We start from the raw sequence: 27,105 nt of genomic DNA, 5'->3' as shown, positions 1-27,105 counted from the left end.
TACAATGATGCTTGCTGATCCGTTGACTAAGGCACTGCCTGTTGGAGAATTTAGAAAGCATGTTTCTTTGATGGGAGTGCTAGAAAGTTTTGATCAGTGGGAGTAATCAAGCTTGTTTTGAGGCTTTGGAGTTGCAGCTGTGAAGAATAGATGAATGAGTGCAGCTCTGACAAACTGAGGTTAAGTTATAGCTAGTTTGCTAGTTTGATTTTGTGTTTTAATAAGTGTCTTTGTCCTGAGACTGAATGCTTTAAGTTTTGAAAGTATTGTAGTATTGGAGATAGACCATGTTAAAAGTTTAGATTCATTTGATACTTTGGAGAAACAGTTTGTCTGTTTTAAAGTTTATAGTTAATGAATTTTGTATTTCAGTCTTTAAAATGTTGCTTTTCAATGAAGATTGTTATGTGCTGTGATCTTTTGAAAAGTGGGAGCATAGTCTAGACTGTTTATGTTATTTTGAATCATGAGTCATATTTACAAATTGAGTACATGTGAGCTTAGATTTAATACTGCATTTTGGTTGTAGTCTGAGAATCTTGGTTCCTGTATTTTGAGATGTAACGAGACATTGGTCATGATGGTGGGATCTTGGATAAGGCTATGTGATCACTTCTTATGATTGGTAATAGCTATGTTTGAGTTTTGTCTCATGTTCAAGTGGGAGAATGTAAAAGTATAAACATGAGATAAGATGATCGGGCATTAGCTATTCAAATCCAATAAGGATAAGAAAGTCTTATATGAAGATGAATATCAGTTCTTGTCAATAAAGGATTTTATTGCAGTAGGAAACTGATATAGGAAAACATAAGTTGTTTCCCATAAGGATTCTAATAGGGAATCCACATGCTAATATGAGAAGGATATGTGTATATATATATGGCATTCTCTCCTCTCACAGGTGCGGGCTCTTGTTGGAACCAAGTCCTATTCTTGGTTAGAGTAAAAGCATCCTGACAGAGAGAAGAAGAGTTGCTGCGTTTGGATTAACAGTGAACATCCATGGCTGCTTCCAGTGGAAATTCTTCAGGTTAGTATGTTTCACTTTATAAGGATTAGTGTTCTATGTTTTGGTCTTGGTTGTGGTTTATGTAACTGAATCCGATTACTGGAATAAGTTTAACAGATTACTGATCAGGTGAACTACTTCCCTCATCGTAGGTCTTGCAGAGCTGTCGTTGTCGACACACAGCATTGCCAGTTTGAACAAATGTATGACAGCCGCCAAGGGGTATCCGGCGACATTTGGATCCACCACTGCTATTACCGATGATGAACTGGACAACGACTTGGTAGTTTTCCTTACCCAACCCACTATGTTTGTAGCGTCTTCATAGTTCATCACTGTTTTCCTCCCTGCTATGAGCTCCAGCAAAACCACATCAAAACTGTACACGTCTATTTTCTCATCCACTTTTAGCGTATAACCGTACTCTGTAAGTTTGCACCATCATATAACAAAAAATTATTGTTAGTGGAAGTGGACCAAAAAACAGGTCTAGCTAGATAGATGCTCGACTGACAAGAAACTTGATTATATTTGACGTGTTTTGGTGAAGGTAGGGGCTTTTGATAACCATTTCATTTACATCTTTTATTTTTATACAAATGAAATCTGATTTTAAAATCAAGTCAGAAAGTAAAAACTCACAAAAACATATTTTAGATTTTGGTTTTAAGTTTTTATTTTTCATATTTTTTTTATTTGAAAATTAAAAACTGTTATCAAACAAGTTTTGATTATTTTTCGATTTTAATGAAAGAAAAAACTAAAAACCCTATAAACTGAAAATTAAAATAGTTATCAAACAATTCTTTAATTAATTAATCGAAGATGAAATAGATTACGGACCTGGGGCGATGTAACCGAGAAATTTTTAGTTGTGACGGGAACACAAGTGGTACACCACGTGTTTTAATAGGAATGGAGGGAAAATTTATTTTTTAAGTTATTAACTTTTTAGCACACATATTCCACCATTTGTTTAGTGACACGTAGTGTGCCACCCTGTGTACCGGTCACACTGAAAAATCTCTCGATGTAACCGAAGGAACCAGCAACTGAGGACATGCAATCAGCTGCTACTCCATGAAAGTACTTGGCGAGCCCAAAATCAGCAACATGAGCCTCAAAGTTTGAATCCAACAAGATGTTATGGGACTTGACATCTCTGTGTATAATCAGGGGTGAACAGTCATGGTGCAGATAACACAATCCCTTTGCAGCCTCCACTGCAATTTTATACCTCCTCTCCCACTGCCACTCCCCTCCATTTCCCCATGCAATATTTTTCCCAAGCTACCATTAGGCATGTACTAGTACAACAACAAATTAGAGTCCTTATTGTTCGACATGTATCCCAAAAGCCTCACTATGTTTCGGTGTTTGATTCGTCCCAGCGTCTTAATTTCCGCTGAAAATCCATGATCCGTTTTTGCTGTATTACTTGATGATCCTACTAGCTGTTTGATTGCTATGACGAGGCCGCTTGGCATGGTTGCCCGGTAGACAACCGTCACAACCCCAGCACCACCTTTGCCTACAATGTTCTCTTGCTTTAAGCACTGTAGCAAGTCCTCGACTTTGAGATCGAGCTGCTGGAACAATGTGAGCCTCCAACCGCTAGATTTTTGAATATTTCTTCCTGTACAAACCTTTATCAGTAGGAATACAGAAGTAGGATAAGTAGGGAACCGAGAACCCCAGGTAGTCCAACGATGATCGTAAGACCGAGCCTGGAGGAACCAAACACATTGTGGTCTTGAGATTTCTTGTTAATGAAGGAACACGGGCGTGAGACGTTGGTACAGAGATAGGGGTTCCCACGAAACGAGGCAATGTCCAGAAAATGACCCCTGGTTGGGATTCTACCGGTGAAATTGTTATAAGAGAGATCCAAAGTTGTAAGGGTTTCCATGGCGGGTATTCCGTCAGGTATTTGGCCAGTGAGTTGGTTCCGAGACATATTTAGAAGAGAAACTAGCTTCAGCTTCTCTATCCCTCTTGGGATTTCGCCGACCAAATTGTTTCGACTCAAATCAAGGGACTCTAGAGACGAACAATTAGAAACAGAAGCTGGAATTTCGCCACCGAGCTTGTTGACGCTGATGTTGATCTTTGATAACACTGCCAAGCTGGAATTTATGTGCCACATCAGTACTTAACGGAATTTTTAATAGAATTTTGACGAAAGGACCACATTGATTTGCGACATCTATTTTCAGGGACTACATTGATTGATTTTTAATTTTAGGGACCATCTTGATGATGAGGGTCAATTTTAAGGACTATTTGTGATATAAACCCAAAAAGAAATTGAAGAACCCCCAATTTTTATTTCAAATTGAAGAACTCAAAGAAGGCTGGAGAGAGAAGTCGTGGGAGGAGCTTGTAGGGATCATAGTTGATGGTTAGAAACGAATCGTGGATTTCTTAACTTTTTTTTTTCTCTTAGTTTTTTCAATAGGGGTAAAATTGTATTTTAAAAGATAAAAAAAAATAATGGGTGAACTTGGAGTATCTTCAAATGAGATGTCAAAAAATCCACATCAATATTAATAGTAAAAAATGACATATTCAGTGTTCTCCAACCACAATGTCAATTTATATGTGACCTGACATGTAATAGCAGAAGGGGGAGTTGCTGTCAAATTTGACAACAACTTCAAATATGTTTTTTATGATTTTTATTATTATCTTTTGTTTTAAAACTACTAATTATAATTATAAAAAGTAAATAATGTAACAAATAATAGTTTAAACTTGACATATCGGGATGAAGAACAAAATTTAAAGAAAATCAATGTGCCACAACCTTCAAATTAAATTTTTATGTTTAAAATTTGACATTTCCTTTCCACTTAGTAATACGGTTTAATGCCATAATTGTAAGTGAGGTGTCTTAAGTATGATTCTCGCTTAAGACGAATTTGAACCACATTATTATGACTCGTCTATTGTGAGGCTTAGTCGATTCCCCCATCTCCTTAATATAAATAATATCGTTTGTTTAAAAAAAAAAAAAGAATTTAAAGAAGATGGTCTTAGTTGGAAAATGCCATAATGGTATGTAAATGGAAACATAACCTCATATTAATAGAAACTTAATACTTATGGTGCCCTGATTTTCTGGGGACCTAGGCGGCCATCGCCTGAACCTGTGCCAGCTAGTGTTTAAGTAGGATTTTTATTTTTTTTGGAAAATATACAATTTATTTTTGTAACACAATTAACTTAAAATAATTTCTTAATTTCTTCAACCAAAAAATGTAATAATTTTTTTATTAATTTGTAAAATAAAAAAGAAATAAAAAAAACTAATACAAAAGGTTTCATTTAATTAAAAAAATAATTTATGGTCCAATCATGTTTCTTGTCTAACTGCACTCAACTCTGGACAAAATTGAGTCGTAGCTAAGTGGTCTATTCAAGTAAATGTGCCAAAGTTAGTCAAAGTCAATGAAGTCAATCCTATCCCCTGAAGCATATTACCCTGCAGCATCTAGTACGGGATCTTTAACAAAACTTTTTAAGAATTCAATTCATTTACACCAAAACTTTACGTAAAGTAAATCTGCAAAACTTTTAAGAATTCAAACCAAAACTTTACGTAAAGGGAGGGATGCAATGTTTTCATGTGTGAAAGCGAAGTGATTCAAATACGAGGCATAATCAAATAATGTTATCGAAACACACGATAATGATAAACATAACATTGTTAATCATCTTTATGATATAGGTAGACGTTAGATTTCAACTCACTTTTACCGAAATTGTGATCAACATTATGATCAATTAGAAACAATAACCTAATTAATTTTTGGAGACACTACAAGAAAAGTGAGCAATAGCTACTCTAGTTAGTGATTATTTTGGTGAATGTTGCTAGGTGATAATGGTATTGCCAATGAGGAAATAGTGATAAAAATTCAAATATATCTATATTGATTCATTTGTCGCCATTGTGGTGTAACTATTACGTACTTATTAGTTTTTTGTAACACTCATCACCATAGTAAAATTACATTCACCACATTTTGTATATACCACATCTCTAATAGAGGAAAGAATCCACTAGGCCACACATATATTAGACATTATAGGGATGTAGTACAAATAAATGTGTACAAAATGAAAGAATTAATATAATGCACCTTCACAAAACAACTCTGTTTAATGAAAAAAATTAGTTACTTTCACAACTCAAATCTATTTTTACTCCAACAAGTTTTGGTAAAATGCCTATGGTACGTAATAATATTTACACTACAAGAAAAAAAAGCCTTTAAGGACTAGGGTTTTCATCACAAATGTATTGAGGCAAGAACCAACATGTGCTTGTTTTAAGGTGAACTAACATATGTTTTGTTTCATACAAAAGGTCTCAGTATTATTCGTAGTGATACCATTTATTCATATATTGTACCTTAATTTGTAAAGTTTTAACGTCATTTTACACATTCTTCAACAATACCAGTTTAGACGATTCAAATATATGAGCATTATTCTGCTACACTACAACTCGCTCAAAAATTATAGTTCTTTAGATCCCAAAAACATATCTAAATTAAGGTTGACTATGCTTGAAGAAGACTATGTAGGAGGATTACTGATCAGGCAAACGACTTCCCTCATCGTAGGTCTTGCAGTGCTGTCGTTGTCGACACAAAGCATTGCCAGTTTGAACAAGTGTACGACAGCCGCCAAGGGGTATCCGGCGAGATTTGGATCCACCACTGCTAGTACCGATGATGAACTGGACAACGACTTGGTAGTTTTCCTCACCCAACCCACTAGGTTTATATCTTCAAAGTTCATCACTGCTTTCCTCCCAGTTATTAGCTCCAGCAAAACCACACCAAAACTGTACACGTCTATTTTCTCATCCACTTTTAGTGTATAACCGTACTCTGTAAGTTTGCACCATCATAACAAAAATATATTATTGTTAATGGAACGAAAAAAGGTCTAGCTAGATGGATGCTGGACTAACAAGAAACTTGATTATATTTGCCATGTTTTGGTGAAGGTATGGGACTTCTGATAACCATTTCATTTACATTTTTTATTTCATATAAATGGAATATGATTTCAAAATCAAGCCAGAATGTAAAAACTCACAAAAGAAGATTATAGATTTTGGTTTTTAGTTTTTATTTGAAAATTAAACAGGTACCAAACAAGTTTTAATTTTTTTGATTTTTCTATAATGAAAGGAAAAACTAAAACCCTAAAAATATAAAATAGATGTCAAACAGATCCTTAATTAATTAATCGAAGATGAGATAGAATACGGACCTGGGGCGATGTAACCGAAGGAACCAGCAAATGAAGACATGCAATCAGCTGCTACTCCATGAAAGTACTTAGCGAGCCCAAAATCAGCAACATGAGCCTCAAAGTTTGAATCCAACAAGATGTTATGGGACTTGACATCTCTGTGTATAATCAGGGGTGAACAGTCATGGTGCAGATAACACAATCCCTTTGCAGCCTCCACTGCAATTTTATACCTCCTCTCCCACTGCAGTTCCCCTCCATTTTCCCCATGCAATATTTTTCCCAAGCTACCATTAGGCATGTACTCGTACAACAACAAACTTGAGTCCTTATTGTTCGACATGTATCCCAAAAGCCTCACTATGTTTCGGTGTTTGATTCGCCCCAGCGTCTTAATCTCCGCTGCAAATCCATGATCCCTGTGCCCTCTATTACTTGATGATCCTACTAGCTGTTTGATTGCTATGTCGAGGCCGCTTGGCATGGTCCCCCGGTAGACAATCCCAGCACCGCCCTTGCCTATTATGTTCTCTTGCTTTATGCACTGTAGCAAGTGCTCGACTTTGAGGTCGAGCTGCTGGAACAATGTGAGCCTCCAACCACTGGATTTTTGAATATTTCTTCCTGTACAAACCTTTATCAGTAGGAATACTAGAAGCAGGATAATTAGGGAACCGAGAATCGCAGGTAGTCCAACCATGATCATAAGACCGAGCCTGGAGGAACCAAACACATTGTGGTCTTGAGATTTCTTGTTAATGAAGGAACACGGGCGTGAGACGTTGGTACAGAGATAGGGGTTCCCACGAAACGACGCGATGTCCAGAAAATGATCACTGGTTGGGATTCTACCGGTGAAATTGTTATAAGAGAGATCCAAAGTTGTAAGGGTTTCCATGGCGGGTATTCCGTTAGGTATTTGGCCAGTGAGTTGGTTCCGAGACATATTCAGAAGATCAACTAGTTTCAGCTTCTCTATCCCTCTTGGGATTTCACCGACCAAATTGTTTCGACTCAAATCAAGGGACTCTAGAGACGAACAATTAGAAACAGAAGCTGGAATTTCGCCACCGAGCTTGTTGACGCTGATGTTGATTTTTGATAACACTATCAAGTTAAAGAATTCCTCTGGTATTTTCCCAGAAAATCGGTTCATCTCCAGCGAGAGAGTTTGTAAGTTGTTGAGGTTTCCAATTGCGGGTGGGATCCTCCCCGAAATCTGATTCCCCGAAAGCGAGAGGATTGCGAGTGTGCCCGCTGTCATTTGTGTTGGAAGTTGACCGGACAGGCAGTTATCATTCATCTCAATCATGCCCAAGCTCGGCAAGTTGAAGATCCCAACAGGAATAGTCCCGCTGATTCTGTTTTTCTTCATTCGGATTTTGACAAGAGACTTGCATTGGCCGAGCTCCAACGGAATGGGCCCAAAGAAGTTGTTATCCATCAGAATCAGCGTCGTCAGCCTCCCGCCTAAGCACAAATTCCGAGGAATCAACCCGGTTAGTTTGTTTCCGGAGACATCCAAAACCGTAAGCCTGCCGTTCTGGCCAAGACTTTCGGGTAGTTGGAATGTAAAGTTGTTCCCCCACAGATGAAGAATCTCCAGATGAGGAAGATCACCGATGAACTTGGGTATGGGACCGTAAAGATTGTTCCAAAACAGTTTGATGAACCTAATGCTCTTCAGCTCTGAGAACCGTTCGGGTATTTCTCCGGTGAGCTCGTTGTTGGAGAGATCCAAGGACACGAGGTTCACCATGCTCGAAAGCTCCGGTGGTATAAAACCACTGAGCCGATTTCCTTGTAAAAACAACGAGTGCAAATTCTTCAAAAGGCTCAGACTCGTGGGAATCTTGCCAGTGAGGTTACAGCTGCCCATGTCGAGCACTTTCAGCAACGGCAGCGATCCAAACTCCGGAGGAATCCCTCCTTCATAACTGTTATAGTACCCTAAGTACAATTCCTTGAGGTTCTTTAACTTTGCCAAGCCGGCCGGGAGCTTTCCGGTGAGCGAATTGCCGTCGAGTTCCAAATACTCCAAGCTCCAGATATTAGAATAATTTTCGGGAATGTTTCCCGTGAAGTAGTTGCCTCCCAGATTAAGATATTTGAGCTTTTTACAGCCGGCGGCGATCTCCAGCGGCAGCTGTCCCGTGAAGTTGTTATTGTAGGCGTCGAGGACCTCAAGCTCCGTCATCCCGAGCGTGATTTCACCGGGGAACATGCCGCTGAAGAAGTTGTTTGAGATGTTCAAATGCTTTAACGCCGTCAGGTTGGCCATCTCCGTGGGAAGCCTCCCCGAGAGGTTGTTTTTGGCGAGGTTGAGGTTCACGAGCTTGTTTAGAAGTCCGATCTCTGCTGGAATCGAGCCTCGATCCTGCACGGGCGGCATATTTGAGATGTTAAGAGCAACCACTCGTGATCGCTGGTCGCATGAAACTCCAGAGAAGGAGCAGTAGTGCTGGGCGGAGGTCTCCCACCCGGTAATATTCATGGCCTTCTTGAGCTTCTGTAGCGCGTCGAGGTCGTCAGCGCACGGCGATGATGGGAACAAAAGGAATATGATGAAGGAAATGTAGGCAGATCTTAGCATCTTAATTTTTTTGTTTTCCATCGTTAATCACTGATCAGTGGCCACTAGCTAGTTCTTTGGTCTGTTACAGTATAGATTGGGAAAATGGAAGTTGTTAACGGAAATAAATGAAGAGTTTTAGCGTAAACGAGTCTTAGTGCAAATGAGAGGACAAAATATAGGCGTGGTTTGAACTACAGATAAAAACAATGAAAATAAGTTGAGGAGTTTTGCCTTATAGAAGAAAAAAGGTTCTAAGCTTCAAATCCTATATGAATACAAGCATGTTATATATATATATATAGTAGTACTTTATACGTTGACGGGAAAGGTAGCAAGTGGGTTGGTGGTAGGAGTAGTTGAAAAAGGATTATTATTATAATTTCACTGTTTCGGACACTAATTTTCACACTGTGCTGGTCTGATTTTCACACTGAAGTCAATCAGTATACAGAGCTTTTGCTCGTGTTTCATCCCACATTGCCCACTTTAATCTTGATAGACCCAAATTTTTCATGATAAAATCCTTGTCATGATATTTGAGGCTGCCAATTTGCATTTTAGAAGAAAGAGAAAATTGGATACTAATCAGTATTGGCTGATTTAGAGACTTCAAAGCAAAAGATTCAAGTTTGTTTAGATAGAAACAACGGTTGAAATGATGTTTGGATAAAAAATTACATTGTCAGCCTATATAATCAAAATCGTTAAGTAAGTATAATTTTAAACCGTTAGATAAAGAAGTTAAGATAATTTTTTAATAACGAATTATCTTCATATGGGCGTCGACACAAGGCAATGTAACTACTACTGGATTAATTTCATGCAATTAATCCATACATGGGTTAAAGGTGAAATTGTGAGATGATGATGTGATGTGATTAGAATAATTGTATCTGAACAAAAGAGGTTACTAGCTACAGCCTATGGACATGTTGGGAAAAACAATCTAACAGAACATAGTGATTTGGTCAGATATGGTGTATTTAAATATTGAAAATTTGTGGCATAAGGAGACTCAGGTATTACTTCTTGGTAGCCGTGACATATCAAAAGACTCAGAGATTTACGGCTTGGTCCGAACACTTGAGGTCGGATGATGCAAGGCTAACGTCAGGGTGACATCAGCCACGTTATAAAAAAAATTTGCGTCAAGCGCATGTCGCACACGTGCGCATGGGGCCGCGTCACCGACAATCGGTGGGGCCCGCGGTTTGATTTATGAAATGTTACCGTTCCCTAGGGGCTTGTGGCATCTTCTCATCTGTTGGATTTCAATAGATATTTTTTCTGGACCGTTGGATTTCTAATGGTAAAAAAAAATTCAAATATCCCCAAACGGCTAGATGACATGGCACAATATCAACCGTTCAATTCTAGATCAACGGTCCACGTTATTCACCTTTAAAAATAAGAAAAAGATCATAAATATTACCGTTATGCCACGAGGCACAATCTGGAGGGTTGGATTTCAATTTTTTTTTAATCCAACGGCAGAAATTAATTAAGTTAATAAAAAATTAATAAGAAATGTAAAAAATTAATAAAAAATTTAAAAATTGAAAAAAATATTGGTTTTACTTTTCTATAAATACCTTCTCATTATCTACCTTATTACACCACAATTTCATATTTTCTCAAATACTTTCAACCACATTCCAATCTCTCTCAAAGTTTCTATGTACTTTTGTTTCCAACAAAATGGCTAATGATGCAGGTATGAATTGGACGCTTATTGAAGATGTTACACTCTGTCTAGTTGGGTTGAAGTTACTTAAGATTCGATTACGGGTAATGAGATGCCGTTGCGAGAAATGTGGAGCAATATTAATACCCTTTTTCTTGAGAAAATTGGTGGGAAAAGAATAGAACAATCGATCTCTAGTCGTTGGAGAATATTCAGCCAATCGTTAACTCATTAGAGAGACGCCTTGGCACAAGCTAGTACTAATATTCGAAGAGGGGAAAATTTCGCGGATCAGATAACAATATATTATTTATTTGTTTGTACTATACCCAAATTTACATTAGCTACTTTGATTATAATTATTTCTTCTACCGTATTGTTAGACACTTCAAGCACAAGCTTGGTATAATGCCAAAAACAAAAACAAATCATTCACCTAGTGGGAATGTTCGAGTATTGTTAAAGATTGTCCTAAATTCAAAGTTGTGCCAGTCGGTTTAGAAGTTGTCATCAATAGCACCACTCTACACTCTATGCCCGATCATGACTCGCATGTTCATGAAAGTGAGATAGAACAAGTGCCGGAAGCGACCCCTGGACATGGGTCGAGGTCGACCCATTATCCAATTAGGCCTCAAGGTAAGAAGGCTTCAAAAAGAAAAGGGAGCGCTTCCAAGAATAATTATGAAAAATATATAGAACAACTTACTCGCCAAAGTGAATTGACTTTGCCGCAGGAAATGGCTAAATTTGAGGCTGATAAGGCTAGAGATGAGGCAAAACCTGCAGCTACTGAGAAATTATTTCAAGCTAACGAGAGAGAAAGAAAGCTACTTAGACAAGAAAGGGAAGAGCTTAAGGAATAAAGAAGGGCTTAACAAGATCGTGACATTATGAAGGAGCTTGTAGAGGCTATGTCTCCACAAATTGGTGTGAAGAAGGCATTCGGAGAAAGCGGATATGGTGTGAAGAAGGCATGCAAAAGAAACGAAAGCAAGAGGAGATAGTCCTAGCACCACAAATTGGTTAGGTGATGATTTTCCATTCACAAGGGACTAGGGAATTTGTTTTTAATTGGAGCCCATAATTTTCCAATCACTTTGGGTTGTAATTTGTTCTTTATTGAATATAGTACTTTATGTAATTTCCAATTTATTGAATTTAGTAATTTATTTAAACTAATAGTATATTTATTTAATTTGGTACTTTATTTAGACTAAGAGAATCTTTATTCAAAGGATATAGACACACCAAATAAAATTACATAAACATACCAAATAAAATTACAAACACACCCCAAAAAAAAAAAACACCCACTAAATGAACTTAAAAAACACATCAAATAAAATTACATAATAGCACCAAATAAAATTGCATAAACATACCAAATCAAAATTACAAACACACCAAACAAAAAAACCACACTAAATGAAAGCTTGTTTCAATTCCCACCAGTACTTTATCAAGTCAATTTGCCGGGCATTGTGAATGTATGAGGATTGAAGTGAAGTATATCATTGAATGAGCCTTTCATTGTAACGTCCATCCCTTTCTACTGGCTCATGTTGCATGGGTTCTTTGGTAGCGTCATGAGCACAATATATTTGTGTTTTGGAATTGTTCATTGTGTCTGGCTCATATTCATCAACGGCATCATAATCATACTCATCTTCCACAATCATGTTGTGAAGAATGATACATGTCATCATGATGGATCGAAGCGACTCTAAATCAAACAATTTGGCAGCACCCCTGACAATCACCCAACGAGCTTGGAAGATACCAAAATAACGTTCCACATCATTCCTACACCCTTCTTGACAGCGTGCGAAGTGTTTTTCCTTTTCACTTCGTGGACGTGGCATTATTTTGACAAACGATGTTCACCTTGGGTAAATGTCGTCTGCTAAGTAGTATGGTATGTGGTACTTATGTCCATTGACCCAGTACGTGGCTCTTGGTGCTTTTCCTTGCAAGACATCATTGAACACTGGGGATTGGGCAAGGACATTGAGGTCATTTTGAGCTTCCTAAACACCGAAAAAAGCATGTGAAATCCATGTATCAAATGATGCCACCGCCTCTAAAATGATACTGTTTGCTCATTTTTTGCCCTCATAAGCTCCTTGACATACACCTGGACAGTTTTTCCAGGTCCAGTGCATACAGTCGATGCTTCCAATCATCCTAGGAAAACCTCGCATCTCACCATTCTTCAGAAGCCTTTGCAAGTCCATCTCTGTAGGTTTCCGGAGGTACTCTGTGATGTAGATAGATTCGATTGCAGAGCAAAACCTCATCAGGGACTCAAGAATGGTTGATTTCCCCATCTTCACTATCTCATCCACTTGGTCTGCAGATACTCTATATGCAAGCATCCGCAAAGCAGTAATGTTTTTTTTGCTTAGGAAGGAGACCCATAACACCAAAATCATCATTCTTTTGCACAAAGTAAGAATCATGGTTGTAAACAACAATCATGATTTTGTTGAACAAATGTTGTTCCATTCTAAAACGACGTCTAAAGTATGTATCAGGATGTGAAATCCCGTTTCCGGATTTCACTGTTATAATCTACATATTTGTATTATTGAGATTTTATATTATTTTTCAAGAATTTATATTAATTTATTTGAAATTAGATTTCAATTAAATTAGTTACGAAGAGTGAAGTTTGGAAAATTATTATTTACTCGTTGACCTTTTGAGGTCACAAGTAATGTTTTCGAATAGGTCTCGAAGCCACGAGCGCATAGGCGACGAAAGCTATTTGCGAGTCTGGGTTATAACGGTATAGTTATGGACATCTGAAGTGGTGTTTCTAAACTATAGACTTTAATTTTCTTTAAAACTCCCACTAGGTGGGAAGGGGAACGAATGTAAGGCTTGGCTTTTGGCCCAATCACTTAAGGAAGAAAAGAAGGACCAAGAGGGAAAAAAAAAAAAAAAAGGATATTTTCCCCTCCATTCCCGTGGATCCATTTACACGCGCCAACCCGAAGTGGTTTTCGGCCACTTCCACCATTTTTTTAGGTAAAATTCAACTATCCATCACCTGCAACCTCTTCCACCATCTCCCATCTTCCACCCCAAGTTGAGGGTTTTTAGGTCCAAAACCGTGTAAAAACCGTGGGGTGACCCATGGAGCTTTGACGGCAATTCTGCCGTTCCGGTGAGTTTCACCACCCACCACCACCCTTAGTCAACTCCCCTTGAACCCAAGAACAAGACCCAATAGGTTGTAGGGGCGTTAGGACACCAAGGAAGTCGAATTGAAGAACACCTACCTTAGGGTTCCGGAGGTTCGTGGCCAGTTTGGGGTGTTTTTCGGTCAAATTGGCCTTGACCGCAGGTATAAAGTTTAATCTACTTGTTGAGATCTTCATTCTTGTAAAATTTGAGAATTTTTGGAAAAAGTCGAATTTTCCTATATGTAACATTCGATTTATGAAATACTGTTGGTTGAGTTTATTTTTGATAAGGTCCGCTACTTGAATATTGTAACAATTGACGATCTTACCATTGAATTGACACCAAATTTTAGTATGCTATTGTAGATATGGTTTAGGGATTATTATCTTAATTTCTTATATTAGTATCATTTGTGAATATGAATTGGTCTTATAATTATGATTTCTATTGAAATGTGAATTTTATATATTTAGCCATAGACCTATGCTGATTAACTATGATTTGGCTTGTGTACTGATGATGTTTGTGATATATATGTGTTTAATTATCTTTTTAATAATGTGAATGATAATTATGATGAATGTTATGACAATTATGGGATCTAAATATTGTTTGATAATTATTTGGTTATGCTTGCCAGCTGAATACCTATTTGAACTTGGCATTACTACCTAGCATGAGATGGAAATGGAAGTCAAGAGATGAGTTAGGTACTTTATTAGATTTTTAGTAGAAATAGTAATTAAGGGATTCCTTGTGTTGTGCTCCATCTGACTTGATGCTGGTTGATATGTGGAATCGATAGCATGTGTGCGTATAATTATGTTTAATGTGTGATGATGAGATTGCACCACGTAGTTGTGGTACATGAATGGTCCTGCTTGGTATATCCGCAATGGGGGCACCGTATGTATTCATGGGTGATCATGTTTGGTATATCTGTGATGGGGGACCATACGCATTCTAGAGGTGATGATGACTAGTTGTACATGGTACATTTTTAGGCGATCATATTTGGTTTTGTTCCTTTGAGTGGTTCGGAACCCAAGCTTGTTGGATTTTGTAGAGTGGTCTGAAATCCCATTATTTGGAGAAGTAGGCTTGGCCTAACTGTGTCACTCTAGCCTTAGTTATATATATATATATATTTGTGTCAATGGTTTCGAGAATCTTGTGAATTGAGTTAGAAAAGATGTTGGACGTATGGGTGACTCCTTCAGGATTTTCTACGATTCGATTATGATTTCATAAGGTATGAATTTAGAAGATATGAGAATGATTGTTATTACTTTGATCAAATTAATTAATTAATGTGGCTAGAGAATGGTTTTGTGTTTCGTCGGTTCTTAAATATGATGTATGTTGTGAATTGTGCTATCATGATGAGACATAATGATTTATATGTTGGATGGAAGAGAAATCATGATTTCATGAGGGTTTGTTATGTAGCCTGAGCCCAGGAATTTCATGCTGTCAAGTTATAATAAATGTTTAAGGAATGTTATGTTTTTCTGCTTGAACTCAATGGGAGAAACGTCTGATTTTGTGAATAGTGAACTATGAATGGCTTGATCCCTATTGACAGTACGTAGGCAGTCTAACGAGGAGGTTAGATGCAGCCATAAAGTATATGAGAAAATTATTTGCAATTTGATTCTCGAATTGTGATTTGCCATATCCCAGAGACGGGGTATATGAGATATACGAGTATTTAGGTGACGTCACGTGTCGATCCTGGACGTATGTTGGGATCGGGGCGTGACATAGGGAATGCACTGTTACAGAAAAAAATAATCGTCAAGAGATCATTACCTCATTGTTGCCTGCTTCAATCAATGTTTGCGGAACGGCTGAGCCTGGAGATCTGAGCCACAACTTGGATGACTCAACGAGAATGTGAGGCTCTTGGGCTTCTTGCTTCGTCATCTCTCCTTTTACGCTCCTCATCCTCATCCTCTTCCATCTCATTTTCGCCCCCTGGAGATTGAACATTTCTTCCCCTTGCTTAAACAATTATCTCTCTTGCTCATCGATTTCCCACAACAAACTTGAAGAAGACATTGTAAGAAGAAAGCAGAAACTATGAATAAGGATAAAGATTTTGATTTTGGTGTGTGATTTCTTAGGATGGATGGTGGGTTATATGGAGGAAAAATAAAGGATTAGGTTGTAGACAATGCCACGTGGCACGCCGTCATTCGTTAAAAATCTGATAGAAATTTATTCTCAAATATTGTAAACAGATTGTGAAACGTGGCGCGACATGATTGGTTAAAAATCTTATTGGAAATCTATCCTCAATGATTATAAAAAGGTAACAACACTTGGCGCGACGACATTGGATAAAAATCTTATCAAAATCTATCACCAAAAATTGTCTTTTCGGATAATGAAATGTGGCGTAACGAGAACGATTAAAATCTTATCCGAAATTACAAATAAAATTATTTTGTACTATTCTATAAAATAAAAAAATTTCTAATATTTTATTGCATATTGCCATGACTATTCAGTTTAGGGGTGGAGATGCAAAAGACAATTACTGTTCACTGAAGGGGATTCAATAAGCAGTTGCCCATTCCTACAATAGAGTTGCTCTTATGCACAAACTCTCTTTTATGCGAAACTTCTTAAACATCTTGAGATTTTTATTTTACTCTTTTATAGCCAACACATCTTTAGTTTAGAAGAGGTCATCTTATCAGGCTTCTCGACGAAGTGAGGTGTTATCAGATTAGGACATTCGGCACACTGAAGGCCGAATCTGATTTTGAACTTCGCAGAACTAGCAGCTTTGTCTTCAAGCTCTAGAACCCGAAGGTCGAGACGTGTTCCTTCTTCGACTGCAGTCGCAAGATTCAGAAGTAATTAGTGCGCCCAACACCACATCAACATTCGTTTTGCTCCTCGGCCAAGCTCGGCCGATGAGTTAGTACGCTCTGCATTCAACCGAATGACGTTGTTAGCTTATTAGCTATTCGGCCTATGTACCATATAGGCTAAGTAGTTTTTAAGTTCAACAAATGCGCAAACATTTTATCAATTAAGGAATTGTTGTCGTATGACAAATCATGTTGCGTACATTTTGAGGTAACAAAGTAATTTATTAAGTGCTCTCAAATGCCCTTATCGAGTGTTATTGAGACCTGAGTTCTGCCAAAATACGTTGAACATATATTACATTGAATATTTGATGGACACAAAAGGGCTTTACATCAAACATTTTGAGGAGTCCTTATAAGCATGATTCCAAGTTTCCGTGGGTCCCAGGACCACGTATTGATACCTCTTGTATCGATGACAGTGTTCTAAAAATCGGTCTAGGGGGCGCCTAGGCGCTAGGCGGTGGCCAACTGTCGGGATTAATGCAAAATCGTTACAGGGATTACGCGAGCGTCGAGGCGGCCTGAGTGGCCTAGGCGGGCATCTGGGTGGCCTAGGCGGTCTGGGAATTTCAATTTTTTCTGTGTTCGAACTTGAGAAAGGATGAATGCTTCTAGTTTGTGTTCTAGTTTTTCAGTTTCTGGACTTCATGCTTCTTGTCTGTGCTCTTGCGAAGAGGAAGAAGATGAGAGAAAGTTAGTTTCTCTCTCTTCCTTCAACACCCACGTGATCACTTTTAAACTATTTAAATTTTTTTATTTTTTTTTGTTTCTGTCCATTCAAGTTTGGACAACTAGCATCTTGACTTTTCTTAAAGTAAAAAGGCTATCAGTTCATCCATAGCATCAAGTGCTATTAATTTTTTTCTCATTAAAAAAACATAGATCGTTAGGCTATCGGTTCATAGTATCAAGCGCTATTGATTTTTTGGACTTGTTAGATACGCATTTTATTATTCTTTTAGTATCTTATTCAAGGATTTCATACAAGTATAATTTTTTTGTAAGTGTCAGTATACACTTATTTACAAGATATACAAGAAATTTACCTAAATCCGCCTAGGCGCTCGCTTAGACCCCGCTTAGCCGCCTGACTAGCGTTTAATATTTTTTAGAACCTTGATCCATGAATAAAAAACTCCACAAATCCTTCGTCAGACTCATAAGAGTGTTTTTCAAAAGGATCGGATCGAAACTAGGTTTCCATTCGATCCGAGATTTCAAAATTGGATTGGATCGGAACACAATTTTCAAATTAACATTTTCGAAAATTTAGTAAGCTGAGTAATCTTCTAAAATTTCGGAACTTAATTCAGAAATTCAGATATTTCACAAGTTTTTAAATATTATCCATCTTTTTATTACATGTAATTTATTTGGTGGTATACTAGTATGATTATCCATTTTAATATATAAAAGTACGTTTAATATAAAACAACGAACAAGATATATTTAAAGCAAACACTAAAATACAAAAGTTGGTAACAAAGTACGTAATTTGGGTACACAATTATAAGAAATCAGAATGTTTCGAAAGTTTTTTTTTATCGGAATCAGTTCGAAACAATTTAGCATTAGGAAATTTTAGAGTTGTAGGATTCGCTAAGTGCGTTCCGGTTTTCGTTGCAATAAAAATATTCGAATTCGAAGTTTTCGTGTTCAAATTCTGTAATCAGTAACCCATTCCAACCTGCACCCTGCTTCGTCGGGAGCAAGGGGTCTCTCTGAATGCTTATCTTGAGTCTCCTTCCCGGGTCAGAATCTTTCGCGTTCCAGTTATTATAACTGAATACAGGAGAGCTCCGCTGTAATTATCCGGTTTTGAATCTCAGCAGACGATCCGAGTCGCAATTTGTGATTTGATGATGCATTTATTTTTCATTTAGAGATATGAGAAAGACCAAAAAATCGAAGAAAAAAACAAAGAGCTGATTTATTCTATATTATTATGTACAACAAATTTCAATCAAAAGCCAACAGAATTAATTCGATCCCAAGACAGATCAAAACAAGCAAAGATTGGCTGATTGATGGCATTACGAATAAATAAATAAAAGAGAAAAAAGAAACCTGATCATTCAATATCGTCCACAAACTGTGATTGATCATCGAACCTGATCATGATTTACTATCTAGTACCTCCTGCAGAAGATTCAGGCCTTCCGCCGACATACTCCTCTTGAATTTTAACTTTGGGATCTCAAGCAATGGGGGTGGATCTGCCGAGAAGCATACCACAACCACCGTCAGGTTATTACACGAATTGCGCTTGAGTGCCTCCCGAACCAGCTCTCTTGAGCATCTCTCGGGATCATTGTGGATCATTAGTTCTTTCCTTGCCATTGTGACTGCACACTGGCTGCTCATCGTATCCCACAGCCCGTCACAGCCTAGGATTAAGAATTCGTCTTCCTCGCTCAGAATTGTCTCCTCGAGCTCTGGCAATGCACTCAAGGGACACAAGGAACCTTTGGAGCCTTTCATGTCTTTCTTGTGCCAGTCCCCAAGAGCTCGTGCTACCGATAATTGACCGTTGAGGTAGCCATCATACACCACGCCTCCCAGTTTCTCGATTCTCACTCTTTCGGAGGCACAATTGGGTTTATGGTCTTTGGAAAGCTCAATTGCCCTACCTCTTCTTCCCTGCACAGCTCGGCAATCTCCAGCATTCGCAATTAGCATCGTCCTGAAAAGGAGAAATCATATGTAAATCACAACGATGCCACTTGTAAAGACACAACAGGAAGAAAACTCTGGTCAAATACTACAAGCCTTCAATACATTCGTCTTGCAGAATAACTTGCCGAGTTTACCTGGATACGACTTATATGTTATAGCTGGACATCTATTGCACAATGGAAGTGTTTAAAAAGTGACCCACGGCCTCCAACTAAAACGTTTATTACCATGTTACAAGCCTCTATATTGATTCCAGGAGTTGTGCAGCCATGAAAGTATTCCTGGATAAAAGACCCATGGATGACAACAGAAAGAAGTGTGGTTGGCAAAGATGAAATTTTACCTGTGGACTTCGCATAATAAGATAGCTCATAACATAGAAGGATCACAATAGAATTCAAACGTTACATTAACCAAAATTACTCATTAGCAATTGTTCAAAAATTTGTTTCTAACAACCCAAAAAAAAAAAAAAGAAGAAAAAATCACATAGAATGCTCCAGGAGAAGTGAAGTTCGCAGTTGCACCTAGATGATCAAGAATATTGTCTATACAAACATGCCCATCCTCCATATATGGCTTCGGTCCAATCTCCGAGCAGCTTCCAGAGTGAAAAACGCGTACAAAAGCTGAGTTACTATCTGATGGAGACTTTGAGCTAACAATCCCAACATCCAAGGAATGAAAGGGCAACATCAAATTTCATGCCCATTTAATATGAAATGAACGATAAAAAAAGCTGCAATTGTTATAGCAGATAGAAGTCAATCTCACCACTTCAGCTGCAGGAGCCAACTGGGCAGAGCTCACGCAACACCTAATAGCTGAGAGGTGACGAGGAGGTCTGCCAATGCTCGGTTGCTTCAAGTTCTCAAAAGTACTTGATTTCTCGTCTCTTGTAACAGTAACGTTCTCCTTTCCATAACTGCCATCAAACATGGAAAGTGCCTGCGGGTAATCAGTCCCTGCAGCCATTTTCTCCCCAAAACATAATCCACCACCGGATAAATAACTGGACCTCAAGTATACCCTTTCAAACACTCCTTTTCGCATAGAACAAGTTCGCACTTCAGGAGCTTCGTACTATTCTCGAGCAAACAATTTTTCAATACCAGGAACAAACCCAGTATAATACCACGCAACAGCTTCAATTATCCGTCTTCCTTTTCCGTTGTTTCTTCAGATTATTTGTTGGGTACCTGAGCAGAAAATTACCAGAAAATTTTCAACTCACTTCTCAGTAACTTGTCGAGCTAAAAGTTAGAAGATCAAACAGCCCAGTTAATCAATTAAACCACAAGCTACAATCCTAAATTGTACTGGAAACTGTAAACTCCCTAAAAAGCATACAATCTTGAAATTTCCAGACTAACCGCAAATCCATATCTCAACCAAACCACCAAATCAGTCGCAACCTTATCAAAATTCAGGGTATAAAACACAAAAACCGAAAAAAAAAAAAAAAAAAAATCATGACTTTATTCTATTTCTGTTAAGCACAAAGTCCAAAGCTATTATTTTTACAAAACAAATCATATAACTCATAGATTCAGAACTACAAAAATCAAATCCTATCGAGTGTTATTGAGAGCCGAGTTCTGCCAAAATACGTTGAACATATATTACTTCGAATATTTGATGGACACAGAAGGGTTTTACATCAAACATTTTGAAGAGTCCTTATAAGCATGATTCCAACTTTCCCTGGGTCCCAGGACCACGTATTGATAACACTTGTATCCATGAATAAAAAAGGTAAGTTTTAACAATAAATTCACGGTACTGTTAATTTTAACGAAAAACCATATTTTTACACTAAAAAATCAATCTGGTACTATTCACTTTACCCTTTATTTTGTTATTATCATTAAAACTCAAAGTTTTCAAGCTCTTTTCATTAATTTTCCTTAAAAAAAAAAAAAACTCCACAAATCCTCTGTCATGGACTCGTAAGAGTGCTTTTCAAAATGATCGGATCGAAACTAGGTTTCCATTCGAACCAAAATTTCAAAATTGGATCTAATCGGAACATAATTTTCAAATTAACATTTTCGAAAATTTCGTAAGCTGAGCAATCTTCTGAAATTTCGGAACATGAATCAGAAATTCAGATATTTCACAAGTTTTTAATATTCTCGATCTTTTTATGACATGCAATTTATTTGGTGGTATACTAGTATGATTATCCATTTTAATATATAAAAATACGTTTAATATAAAAACAATGAACAAGATATATCTGAAACAAACACTAAAATACTGAAGAAGGTATCAAAGTACGTAATTTGGGTACACACTTATAAGAAATCAGAACGTTTCGAAATTTTTTTTATCAGAGTAAGTTCGAAATAATTTAGCATATAGGAAATTTTAGAGTTGTAGGAATCGCTAAATGCATTCCGGTTTTCGTTTCAAATAAAAAAAATGTTCGAATTCGAAATTTTCATGTTCAAATTCTGTAATCAGTACCCCCATTCACCCTGCTTCGTCGGGAGCATGGGGCCTCTGTGAATGCTTATCTTGGGTCTCCTTCCCGGGTCAGAATCTTTTGCGTTCAAGTTATTATAACTGAATACATGAGCGCTCCGCTGTAATTATCCGGTTTCGAATCTCAGCAGTCGATCCGAGTCGAATTTGGTTGTTTTAACAGAAGCGCTGATTTATTCACTATATTATTATGTACAACAAATTTCAATCAAAAGCCAACAGAATTAATTCGATCCCAAACAGATCAAAACAAGCAAAGATTGGCTGATTGATGGCATTACGAATAAATAAATAAATAAAAGAGAAAAAAGAAACCTGATCATTCAATATCATCCACAAACTGTGATTGATCATCAAATCTGATCATGATTTACTATCTAGTACCTCCTGCAGAAGATTCAGGCCTTCCGCCGATATACTCCTCTTGAATTTTAACTTTGGGATCTCAAGCAACGGGGGTGGATCTGCCGAGAAGCATACCACAACCACCGTCAGGTTATCGCATGTATTGCGCTTGAGTGCCTCCCGAACCAGCTCTCTTGAGCATCTCTCGGGATCATTGTGGATCATTAGTTCTTTCCTTGCCATCGTGACTGCACACTGGCTGCTCATCACATCCCACAACCCATCACAGCCTAGGATTAAGAATTCGTCTTCCTCGCTCAGAATTGTCTCCTCGAGCTCTGGCTCTGCACTCAAGGGACACAAGGAACCTTTGGAGCCTTTCATGTGCCAGTCCCCAAGAGCTCGTGCCACAGATAATTGACCGTTGAGGTAGCCATCATACACCATGCCTCCCAGTTTCTCGATTCTCACTCTTTCGGAGGCACAATTGGGTTTATGGTCTTTGGAAAGCTCAATTGCCCTACCTCTTCTTCCCAGCACAGCTCGGCAATCTCCAACATTTGCAATTAGCATCGTCCTGAAAAGGAGAAATCATATGTAAATCACAATGATGCCACTTGTAAAGACACAACAGGAAGAAAACTCTGGTCAAATCCTACAAGCCTTCAATACATTCTTCTTACAGAATAACTTGTCAAGTTTACCTGGATACGACTTATATGTTATAGCCAGACATCTATTGCACAATGGAAGCATTTAAAAAGTGACCCACTTCCTCCAACTATAATGTTTATTACCATGTTACAAGCCTCTATATTGATTCCAGGAGTTGTACAGCTATGAAAGTATTCCTGGATAAAAACACCATGGATGACAACAGAAAGAAGTGTGGTTGGCAAAGATGAAATTTTACCCGTGGACTTCGCACAATAAGATAGCTCATAACATAGAAGGATCACAATAGAATTCAAATGTTACATTAACCAAAATTGCTCATTAGCAATTGTTCAAAAATTTGTTTCCAACAACCCAAAAAAAAAAAATTCCTGTATGCTACAAGGAGTCCTTACAAAAACTACTATATAATCATAGACAGAAATGCAAGGGCATGATTGTGTTTACGCCAATACAATTTGAAATCACTTTACCAACAAAAGATTAGAAAAGACACAGTAGAATAATAGTAGGTCTCACCTTCCAGAGATGAGGGCCGTAAGTGCAGTGGTACCAGAGGAACTATCAAGACCACCGGTAGCAGCAAAAACAACATCAGCATTTAGAAAAGCGCTCTTCATAGCCTTCTTAGTACATAACGGGAAATGCGGATCCTCAACTATAAACCTTAAAATGTTCTCTCTGATAAACGAAGCTGCATCAGTACCACCATGGCCGTCAAAAACCTGTGATAAGAGGAAAGGTTGACACATAATGGCACGTCAGGTAGTTGTAGACACAGAAAAATCACATGAAAGTAGCATTAATGTTTATGATCACAACTTTACACACCCCATAGAATGCTCCGGGAGAAGTGAAGTTCGCAGTTGCACCTAGCTGATCAAGAATATTGTCGACACAAATATGCTCATCCTCCATATATGGTTTTGGTCCAATCTCCGAGCAGCTTCCAGAGCGAAAAACAGGTACAAAAGCTGAGTTACTATCTGATGGGGAATTTGAGCTAACAATCCCAATATCCAACTCCTAAGAAAGGAGTGAAAAGGCAACATCAAATTTCATGCCCATTGAATATGAAACGAATGATAAAAACTGCAATTGTTGTAACTGATAGAAGTCAATCTCACCACTTCAGCTGCAGGAGCCAACTGGGCAGAGCTCACGCAACACCTAATAGCTGAGAGGTGACGAGGAGGTCTGCCAATGTTCGGTTGCTTCAAGTTCTCAAAAGTACTTGATTTCTCGTCTCTTGTAACAGTAACGTTCTCCTTTCTATAACTGCCATCCAACATGGAAAGTGCCTGCGGGTAATCAGTCCCTGCAGCCATTTTCTCCCCAAAACATAATCCACCCCCGGATAAATAACTGGACCTCAAGTATACCCTTTCAAACACTCCTTTTCGCATAGAACAAGTTCGAACTTCAGGAGCTTCGTACTATTCTCGAGCAAACAATTTTTCAATACCAGGAACAGACCCAGTATAATACCACGCAACAGCTTCAATTATCCGTCTTCCCTTTCCGTTGTTTCTTCAGATTATTTGTTGGGTACCTGAGCAGAAAATTACCAGAAAATTCTCAACTCACTTCTCAATAACTTGTTGAGCTAAAAGTTAAAAGATCAAACAGCCCAGTCAATCAATTGAACCACAAGCTACAATCCTAAATTGTACTGGAAACTGTAAACTCCCTAAAAAGCTAACAACTTTGAAATTTCCAGGACTACCCACAAATCCATATCTCAACCAAACCACCAAATCAGCCACAACCATATCAAATTTCAGGGAATAAAACACAAAAACCAAAAAAAAAAGAATCATGACTTCATTCTATTTTTGTTAAGCACAAAGTCCAAAGCTATTATTTTTACAAAACAAATCATATAACTCGTAGATTCAGAACTACAAAAGTCAAATCCAAATACAGAAACCATCACAGACCAAGCAAAAAACTTAAGCAGAAAAAAAAAACCCAAATTAACAAAACTGTTTGCTCGAAACCCCCAATAACCATCACACACCATAGATTGCAACTCTTCAACCATAAAGATTCAAACTTTAGACATAAAAAAGATAAAATCTGGAGAAAATAGTAGGTGGGTGATGAGATTATGAGATGAAAAATACTTGCCGTACTGTTATGGTTAGCTTGACAAAACCTCCAAAGATCCTGAAAGAGAAATTGGAAATTGATGGGAACAAACAAGCCCACAAAACCCTCGAAGCTTTCAACTCAAAAATTGGAAAAATGGTTTTTATTTTTTTATTTAGAAAGATTTTTTGGTTTGATATGTTTGTACGATTTGATGTTGAAAGAGTTTGATGAATGAAGAAAACAAAGGGCAACCGGCTACGTGTGCTTTTCAACCGGTAATTGCGGGTCGCCCGGTGGATTCGTAGGTACGGACAGCTGCGAAACCGACACGTTGCGGGGGTGGGGTTTTGATACTTCGGTTGGTAACCGGATGTTGGGAAGCGAGCGTGGTGGGAGTTCAACAATTGCGGCTGGGGTGTTTTTTCATCCGTTGGATTAGAACAGTTGGTGATTGACGGCGAGATGAGGACTGACGGTTTTCACCAAACGTGGAAAAACTGGTAGTTGACGGTCGTTGACGGCGCCGATCTTTTTATTCATGTTTTCAAAGCGGTAAAACTGGAAAATAGGTTTTTGCAGAAAGTGGATATTCTAATTCCTAAATATTCCACACCAATGCCATCCAGACACATCACATTATTTGTAATTTCATTTTTCATGGATGAGATACCTTAATTTCTCTAATTATATTTTGGCTTTTTAGGATTTTTTTTTTTTTAGCACAAAGATATTTTTTACATTAAGGGAGAGGGAAGTTCAACGGGTAGCCTAATTTGGTATCGAATTTGCTATCCACGAGATTCGAACGTAAAACCTCTCACTTCTCATAGGGATACCTCCAGATCATAGTACTGACTGACGACTTTTTAGGATTTTGATTATCATGTTTCCTTTCAACCACAATAAATAGGAAAATGCCATTCACACATCCACTTTTTCTTCCCACACACTCTTGTTAATTTTTTGATAATGATTTTCTTTAATTCATTCAATCCGACTGTTGAAAATTAAAAGAGATATATGAAAAGTAAAAATGAATGTATGAATAACACTGCCATGAGATATTAAAGAGAAAGGCCTTTCACAATTTCATTTTCACATTAATGAGCCCAAGAAATTAAAGGGCATTTTCATAGTATATTGTGTGTTTGATAAGGGAGATTGAGACAACTCACCAACACAAGAAATTCTTGGATATCTTCATTGACACAAGATAAATTCATCGACAAAAAAGTCCATCTAAATTTCTCAATCCTCACATGTTGGAAGTTTTAGGTGTGGCTAACCTATATGCGATTTCTAACCCGTTATGAATGAAATCTCCACATTTGAAATTGTCTAAATTATATATAGGTAATTCATCCATGCCACAATAAAATGTTACATTTTTTTATCAAGGGTTGATGAGCTATATATGTCATTTACTCAAACTTGATCAATTCAATTGTGTCCATACCTTTTTTCAAGTTCTTTTTAGTAAGTAAAACATGGTTTTTGATTCATATTTACAATTTCCATGGATTTTCTTCTATATTAGAAAAAACTTAGAAATGTTCATAACTGTGCACATTTTTTTTGTGAGTATAATATGTGGAATATTTTTGCAAAGCTTTATATGATTGTAACTTTAACGTTTCATCAGCACATGCATTTGCTATGTAGAAAGAGTAGGCTTCTCAATTGCATACACAGCAGCAGCCGATGCAGCTGGTGAGTCAATCCAGCAGAGGCACCATCCTCTCTACATTCTACTATGGCTACACCTGTTCCCAATTAGTCCAGGGAGGAATGGCGGTTCAGAAACTAGGAGGACAATCCGCCCTCCTCCTCTCATTTGTCACATGGTCTCTAACATATGCCTTCATCCAACTAGACCCTAATCGTGCCACGATCATGTTCCCCTCTTTCCACTCTGTCCACACGGTGGTTACCGCCTCACGAGCTGTCTAGGGCTGTTTCTGTCACACTTTTGGGATGTATCTCAGTGCGGCTGCAGCAATGCTTGTGGTTCCAAGCCTTGTGAGACTGAAAAGCCCCCAGTTTGTGTTTGTGATTGAAGCAACTGTGTGGACTATTTGGTCTTCGGTCTGGTTGAACTATGCATTTGAGTTTGGACGTTGTGGGGAGAGTGAATCCTATATTTAAATAGAGATATATTTATACATAACTCATTTTCTAAAGAACATAAAATGGGTGAAATCGCTAAAAA

General features: G+C 37.8%; 4 protein-coding genes and 1 pseudogene across 5 annotated transcripts; all 5 read right to left on the bottom strand.

Annotated features, from left to right (window-relative positions):
* Nucleotides 1-1,108: 1,108 nt before the first annotated feature.
* Nucleotides 1,109-3,158, bottom strand: LOC137724845 (receptor protein kinase CLAVATA1-like; annotated as a pseudogene).
* Nucleotides 3,159-5,467: 2,309 nt separating this feature from the next.
* LOC137726892 (receptor protein kinase CLAVATA1-like) lies at nucleotides 5,468-8,924 on the bottom strand. Its single transcript, XM_068465842.1, has 2 exons — nucleotides 6,302-8,924; nucleotides 5,468-5,913 (listed from the first exon to the last, which is right to left on the bottom strand). The coding sequence occupies exons 1-2, from the start codon at nucleotides 8,895-8,897 to the stop codon at nucleotides 5,597-5,599; spliced, it is 2,913 nt and encodes a 970-aa protein (XP_068321943.1). The 5' UTR covers nucleotides 8,898-8,924; the 3' UTR covers nucleotides 5,468-5,596.
* Nucleotides 8,925-12,056: 3,132 nt separating this feature from the next.
* On the bottom strand, nucleotides 12,057-12,872 carry LOC137724844 (uncharacterized). The gene is made up of 3 exons (XM_068463516.1): nucleotides 12,678-12,872; nucleotides 12,430-12,572; nucleotides 12,057-12,294 (listed from the first exon to the last, which is right to left on the bottom strand). The coding sequence occupies exons 1-3, from the start codon at nucleotides 12,870-12,872 to the stop codon at nucleotides 12,057-12,059; spliced, it is 576 nt and encodes a 191-aa protein (XP_068319617.1).
* A 5,845-nt stretch (nucleotides 12,873-18,717) lies between these two features.
* On the bottom strand, nucleotides 18,718-19,333 carry LOC137726566 (probable protein phosphatase 2C 27). Its single transcript, XM_068465502.1, has one exon. It carries the CDS (start codon nucleotides 19,296-19,298, stop codon nucleotides 18,735-18,737), a length of 564 nt encoding a protein of 187 aa, XP_068321603.1. The 5' UTR covers nucleotides 19,299-19,333; the 3' UTR covers nucleotides 18,718-18,734.
* Nucleotides 19,334-21,928: 2,595 nt separating this feature from the next.
* LOC137726565 (probable protein phosphatase 2C 27) lies at nucleotides 21,929-25,076 on the bottom strand. Of its 2 annotated transcripts, none has more exons than XM_068465500.1 (5): nucleotides 24,823-25,076; nucleotides 23,930-24,354; nucleotides 23,634-23,828; nucleotides 23,322-23,527; nucleotides 21,929-22,704 (listed from the first exon to the last, which is right to left on the bottom strand). In XM_068465500.1, exons 2-5 carry the CDS (start codon nucleotides 24,206-24,208, stop codon nucleotides 22,146-22,148), a joined length of 1,239 nt encoding a protein of 412 aa, XP_068321601.1. In that variant the 5' UTR covers nucleotides 24,209-24,354; nucleotides 24,823-25,076; the 3' UTR covers nucleotides 21,929-22,145. The 2 variants fall into 2 exon arrangements, with proteins under 2 accessions (XP_068321601.1, XP_068321602.1); XM_068465501.1 differs by having other exon boundaries at nucleotides 24,938-25,073.
* Between the last annotated feature and the right edge of the window lie 2,029 nt (nucleotides 25,077-27,105).

Source organism: Pyrus communis, chromosome 2, assembly GCF_963583255.1.
Source record: "Pyrus communis chromosome 2, drPyrComm1.1, whole genome shotgun sequence".
In the NCBI taxonomy this organism is placed as follows: Eukaryota; Viridiplantae; Streptophyta; class Magnoliopsida; order Rosales; family Rosaceae; genus Pyrus; species Pyrus communis.
This window is presented reverse-complemented; position numbering and strand designations above follow the sequence as displayed.